The 6,491-nt window shown below is 38.0% G+C and overlaps 1 protein-coding gene across 3 annotated transcripts; it reads right to left on the bottom strand.

Moving 5' to 3' along the window:
• On the bottom strand, window positions 1-6,270 carry LOC131168262 (probable amino acid permease 7). Of its 3 annotated transcripts, none has more exons than XM_058127569.1 (7): window positions 5,992-6,270; window positions 5,545-5,781; window positions 4,880-4,973; window positions 1,956-2,170; window positions 1,513-1,646; window positions 1,106-1,333; window positions 1-583 (listed from the first exon to the last, which is right to left on the bottom strand). In XM_058127569.1, the coding sequence occupies exons 1-7, from the start codon at window positions 6,092-6,094 to the stop codon at window positions 182-184; spliced, it is 1,413 nt and encodes a 470-aa protein (XP_057983552.1). In that variant the 5' UTR covers window positions 6,095-6,270; the 3' UTR covers window positions 1-181. The 3 variants fall into 3 exon arrangements, with proteins under 3 accessions (XP_057983552.1, XP_057983569.1, XP_057983560.1); XM_058127586.1 differs by having other exon boundaries at window positions 5,545-5,786; window positions 5,992-6,132; XM_058127577.1 differs by lacking the exons at window positions 4,880-4,973; window positions 5,545-5,781; window positions 5,992-6,270 and adding exons at window positions 2,516-2,843; window positions 2,963-3,485.
• Between the last annotated feature and the right edge of the window lie 221 nt (window positions 6,271-6,491).

The raw sequence follows: 6,491 nt of genomic DNA, 5'->3' as shown, positions 1-6,491 counted from the left end.
TCCAGTGAAATTGTAGGAATACTCATTTCATCTGAACCCCTCAAGGGTTCATCACCCTCCTCGTGTCAGATCCCTTAACCTCTCATTATATGAATTATGAAGATTTGAACATGAAACTTCCAAGTCCAACAGGAAAGCTGGAGGATATTCTATTTTACATTGCAGAACAGTTCTCAAATTCCTAGCTCAATTTGGCACTTATAAGTCCTTCAACTGAGCCAACAAAAGCCACTACCGACACAAGCAAGCACAACCCACTGAATGTCTGAAGAACAACCCATTTCTTTGTCCATCTCCTTATTTTCCTCTGCACGAAGTACATCTCCACTGGGAAATATATTGTCAATGGCCAAAAGTTCAAGGCCCCCAACACTCCCAGAACTTGGTTGAAGTATGGGAAGGTCATTGCGATTGCTGTTGTCGACACAGCATAACATGTTCGGAAGCATAGCCTCAGAAGATTCACCCGAAAAGCTGGCAGCAGTGGTGGTTTCAAGGTGTAGAAATTGTTCACGAATTCATTGCTTGGGAATTTCCTCATAAACCATCGCTCCACAAATGCAAACAGTGGCTGACTATATACCTTATAAAGCATGAAAATAATTCTTTTGATGTAATAGTTAACAATCTAAGCTGAGCAAAAGTAGCCACTACATAAGAAATATTTATTTACAGCTGATTTTGTACTCTATCAGAGCAAACTTCTCATCCATTCTAACAAATTTGGGAATTGATATTGAAGGCTCTACGAATAATTTGCAACTCAGAAGATAGGATATGACCATAAAAAATGCATTTTGGAATTAAAATTACAAAAAAAGGGTGGAGAGGGAAGACACATATATAGTCACTTCTAGAGCTTGCCAAAATATTTAAGGCAGGGTTACAATTTCTATAATAACATGTAATAGTTTAAATTTGTTCATAGTGCTCATGCCATAAATTTGTAGATATAATATTTCCTTTTGTTTATTTTTTCCTAAAAAAAAAAAACTGGAAGACATAGATTCGAAGTTACTTTTGAGTATTAGCATATATATGCAGGTCAATAAGAGTATCACTTTGGAAATTTAGCAAATATGATTGGAAAAAAAAGTAGGAGTACCTGATATCCTCCCACGAGATGAAGAACTATGCAGGCATTAGCGAAATCAACAAGCCAATAGGGCTCATAAAATCCAAATCCGGTCAACAAATTTCCTGGCGTAAGGCTCCCGAAGGCTGCATATCCGAAACATCCACAGCAGAGGTAGAAGAAGGTGGTAATAAGTATTGCAGCCATTGAAGCCTTCTTCATGGTCTCATTTTCTGGTGGTGGGGACTTCAGAGTATCCTTCATCCCACAGATACAATGTTTCACTTCAGCCTTTAAATTTATGTTACATACTCTGTCTAGAGAAACTTAAGTTTTAAATGCTTCAGAGCATATAACTCTGCGCTCTACCTAGCAAAAAATGGAGATAACTCTGCAGTCCTAAGACAAGTTTGCCTATCAAATAAACAAAATCCCACCTGTATCTCAAGAAGAATAATGGAGTATGGATAAGCAAAAGCAATGTCTCCAAGTGCTTGAAAGGCTAACCATAATTTTTCAACCATTGAGGTAGCTGGGACTCCTCCAAGGCTCCCCTTAATTCTCCCATTTTCTGCAATTACAAAAATAAGAACTCTATAGGGCCAAAACTGCATGTGGATGTATTAAGCTCTGTCATCTCTTACTATTTTTAACTTCTTTTTATTTCAGGACAAGAAGAAAACCCTTTTGCAGGGCCAAGAAAATTTATAGCTCAATAGAACTTCTCTTTCATTGTATATTGCTGTAAATTATCAATGGGTTGACTCTCTCTCTCTCTCTCTCTCTCTCTCTCTCTCTCTCTCTCTCTCTCTCTCTCTCATATTTTGGAGTGAAGGAGGCTTGTAAATGGACAAGTATAACAAAACAAATTGACAGCCACCTATTATTTTTGCAAAGGCTAAAGCCAATCCAATGGAAGAGTAGGAGAAGGACATCATAGCTGCAACAACTGAGAGCCACTCCATGTTATGGAAGTCAGGAATCTGAGACGCTACAATCTGAATTGCACCGAACAACATCATATAGAAACTATCCCCATATGCACATGGAGCCTGATGCCCCTCTCTGTGATAGCAATTTGACTTCTGAATAGCTCTGCATCAATTAAAGAAGCAGAAAAGAAAAAAATCTGTATACATACCCCGCCAATTGAAAAAAAGAGATGATGATGAAGAAAAAAAAAAACCAACTAGAGGTCAATAAAAATAATCGGCAACACATAAATCACAATTTTAACAGGTAAATCTAGCAGCAAACATGTCTAGTAGTTTTAGTCCTCCCCCTATCCCTCTTTTCTTTGCTGGGTTTTTTCATAAAGGTAATAATTCTGTGAGACGATAAATTATTTTTTGTTGGGAATCCATATAGTAGCGTTTGGAACTAGTGGGAACAAACAAAAAGCACAAAATTATGATTGAATCACCATGAGTAATTAAGTACCTCAGACTGGTAGATGTTGTAATTACATAAGCTACACAAGTCCCGTACAAGTTCACATACTGAAGAAAACCACACACGAATGTTCGTCTACTACCAAGATAGACTCGAACGGCATCCATGTAAGAGTAGTTTCGTGTTCCAGTGAGGGGATGAGGATAGCGGTAACAATCGGAAAGGAGGAATGCAGAAATGTAGGTGACAAGAGCAAAGAAAAGCATGGAAACTGGCCCTCCAATCCATCCCAACTGTGAAGTGCTCCAAGCAAGAGACAGAACCCCGGACCCGATCACAGCAGTGATTATATGAGCAACGCAAGTCCACAAGTTTCCTGGTTGCAAAATATATTCATGCCTAATATGGCCATATACCCAATTGATCCAATACTAAGTTGGAATAGAACTAATTAAGTTTAACTCGGTCCTATACACAGAAGGGTTTAATTTTTACCAGTTCTTCTTGGATGTCCGTCGTCATCACAAGAGCCATCAGCTGGTCCAAGAGAGCACCGATCAACCGCCATGTTTGTTGAATTCTCAGCAGGCAGTGAACTTTTCTATTTCTCCCTGTCTACCTATGAGAAATTGCAGCCAAGCACAAGTGGATGCTGTGCACACTTCTTCCTAAGTCGTAAAAACCTACCCCTCAGTTAGGTAGTGACCCTGAAACAGAGAAACCTTGAGATTCCATTGAGATACCATCTCTTGATGGAGGAGTAGATGGAGAAATCATGAACTTAAGAAACACTTGGGAGGCTATGGCCCATGCTAGGGGAATCTTCAACTAGTCTATCTTGTTTCTAGTCCACGAAACCTTTTTCTGGTTTAGTTTATTTACTACCAATCAATTTTGTTTTAATCTTACAATCACTAGAAATCAAACCTAGAACACTGAAATTGACAGCTCACCTCAGTCCCAACTCGTAGGCTAAGCAGTGAAACTTCTGAGGACATATAACTGATGGGCTTTCATCTGGATCATTGTTAAGATATATATATATATATATATATATATATATATATGTATGTTAGTATATCTCCCTAAAATACCCCTAAAATACTTGTACTCTTGTACCCTTGTACTCTGATCATTGCTGATCAGTTGGCTGATATCTTCATGAAAGCTCATCCACCTAGTCGTCATCGTGCTTTAGTCTGCAAACTCCAAATGTCATCTTCGATACCACCTTGAGTTTGAGGGTGGATGTTAGTATATCTTCCTAAAATACCCCCAAAATACCCTTGTACTCTTGTACCCTTGTATGCCTCCTCATACCCTATAAAAAGGATGCATGTGTATAGTTGTATTGTACAAAAGATTTTAATCTTAACAATATATATATATATATATATATATATATATATATATATATATATTCTCGACATTATTGGGAAGAAGACCATAAAGAAAAGTAAGCACATTAGTAATCAGCAGCATGGATTTTCTGGTGCAGAGGTGGGTGGGTTGGTAAATGGGGTTGTCACCCAAAAAATTCAAACTCTGAAAGCAAGAAAAAATTGTCTTCTTCATTAGAAACCATCACGGTGAATAGAAGTGGCTGTGTCCTCTTGCAGGGTGATTGGATATTTGTGTCTTTCTGCTTTTTTCACCCTCATCACCATCATTTCTTTATATCTTAATTAACTATTGATGATCTTTCTATTTTTTCTATGTCTTTTAATGATCACACGGCAACATCATTAAAAAAAAATTAATAATAAACAAACAGTTAGGACAGAGGATTTGGATTAACTGAAAACGAAAGCACTGCCATACACTTTGCAGGCCAGCCTTCCAAAATTGGCCAACTCCCCTATTTGCTAGCTGCCATAGACTCCTTGTAATCTTTTTGTATTTTTCAAATTAAATTCGAGTATTATTTAAGTTAATTGTATTATTTCTTTGATACATATATATGTATTTGTTATTCTAATTGGCACGATATGTCCATTAGTGATTTGCTTGATCAAATTGTTATATGACTATGCAGTCGGGAATAAATATAATATTATTTTAATTAATTAATTATATGCTGTCCTGCGCTATTCAAGATTTTTATTAATTAATTATAGAGTGCTCGTGAGGAAATGATTCCATTTTTGCAATCAAAAGTCACAATCAGACCTGAAATTCAACCGACTGAACATTGTTAGAAATTATCATAGCCAGGCCCACATATACGCCCCACTTAGGCCCAAGCTAACAAGGGCCCAGTTAACATTTTTTTCTTTAAAAAAAATATATATACATAAATGACGTATGAGAATTGGAATAAGAGAGTGATGGATCAAAATATATAAACAAAATAAATAAATGAAAGCATGAGAAAGGAAAAGGAAGGGGAGTGGGCGATGTAACATGTATTACCTCATGCTGATGGCGGCTGTGATGGTGTATGCAATTCCACCCCCATACAAACTCTCCACCACAAACGCCCCACACACTCTCCACCTCCTCTCCCCTGCATCCCATGAAAATAAAAATATAACATTTGTACATATCTGTATATATATGAAGTTCTCTAGGAGACATTGCAGTAGAGCAGTGAATAAAGTTCTGCTTATGTAAATTTAGAATCTTAGGTGGAGTGGGGGAAAAAGAATTGTCCATTGGGTGAAATTTCAATGAATGAGAAAGATATAATATACAGACAACAAATAGAAATAAGGTTGATAATAATAGATTTTCTATATTTAGAACGTAAATAGACTATAGAGTAATTAAACTAACCCTAAGTTTTATTGTCAACAACAACCATTCAATGTTTGGTTGTGGTACAAGTTTGACGAACAAACTTGGAACCAATTCAAACTCTGTCCAATCCTAAGGTAGAGACTAATTGCTGTGACCATATTTAGTTGTCAACAAATTAGGTAAAGCTAATTATAATTTATAAGTTGGCGTGTAAGAGTGAAATATAACAGAAATTAACTGTACCGTTTGTGCTCCGTTCATTTCATTTCATCATGTACATGCTGAAAAAATAAAATGAAGAGAGAGAGAGAGAGAGAGAGAGAGAGAGGGGAACGCACCTAAGTAGAAGAGAACGGCACGGATGTAGGAGGGATTCCTGAAGGGGCCGTGTTGAGGGCTGGGGTATTTGTAGCAGTCGGAGAGAAGGGAAGAGGAGAGGATAGTGATGAATGCGAAGATGAGAATAGCGAGGGGGCCAGCCGCCCATCCAAGCTCCCCCACGCTCCACGCCAGCGACAGCACCCCTGCCCCTATCACCCCTGTTATTACATGCGCCATTCCCGTCCACACCGTCCCTATTCTTCCCAACCCACCGATATCATTCCAAAAATAAATCATCATACTCCATTCCAAACCAATTAAAAAGGTGAATTCATAGATCACAATTCACAAGGCTAACAACTGCATTATATATTCAAAAAAGAAGAAGAAGAAAGCAAAAGGTGGGAGTATTCGAAGGAATTATATACATGCAGATTAAATGGTAACTAAGAAGGAAAGAGTACCTGTTCTTTTGAAATTAGACTCATCGGCATCATCATCACCATGTAGCTCAGAAGCAGAGGGTGGAAGCAGAGGGGTCTGTTGGTCTTCTCCTTCAGCTCCCATCTCTAAAACCTACGACGGAAGATGGAGTAGTGGTCTCGCGGCCTTTCAAGTTTGAACCACATCTGCGGAGCAACTGCTGTCATATATTTTCACCTCCACAGTTTAACGACTACTCTTGGAATTGTCAGGGTGGCAAAACAGGTTAACAGGCCCATGTATTTATGGTGGCCAATCACATTTTACTTTAAAATTAATTGGGCTAAAGAAAGGGAAAGACGGAAATAGGCCCATGTACTTAATTTTTGTGGTAATTTGATTGGTGAGGTTGACTAGAGGTACCGGTGCGCCAGTCTTTTTTTTTTTTTTTATAAATAATTTCTCCCACCCGTGTGTGCTTGCTAGTTGCAATCAACCAGTGCCACAGAAAACGACCCTTCTGTTCCTGGGAAGAATAATC

The sequence above is a fragment of the Malania oleifera genome, chromosome 1 (genome assembly GCF_029873635.1).
Source record: "Malania oleifera isolate guangnan ecotype guangnan chromosome 1, ASM2987363v1, whole genome shotgun sequence".
Lineage (NCBI taxonomy): Eukaryota > Viridiplantae > Streptophyta > Magnoliopsida > Santalales > Ximeniaceae > Malania > Malania oleifera.
Note: the sequence above shows the minus strand (reverse complement) of the source record. Positions and strands in the feature narration are given on the sequence as shown.

Bases quoted from the DNA above. Each gene is read 5' to 3' on its own strand.
- LOC131168262 (XM_058127569.1), bottom strand. From the start codon at position 6,094: ATGGGAGCTGAAGGAGAAGACCAACAGACCCCTCTGCTTCCACCCTCT. The intron at 2,171-4,879 runs GTAATACATGTT...TAATTGATGCAG, and splicing joins ACAGCCGCCATCAGCATGAG to AGCTATTCAGAAGTCAAATT. The intron at 584-1,105 runs GTACTCCTACTT...ATGCTTTATAAG, and splicing joins ATCTCGTGGGAGGATATCAG to GTATATAGTCAGCCACTGTT.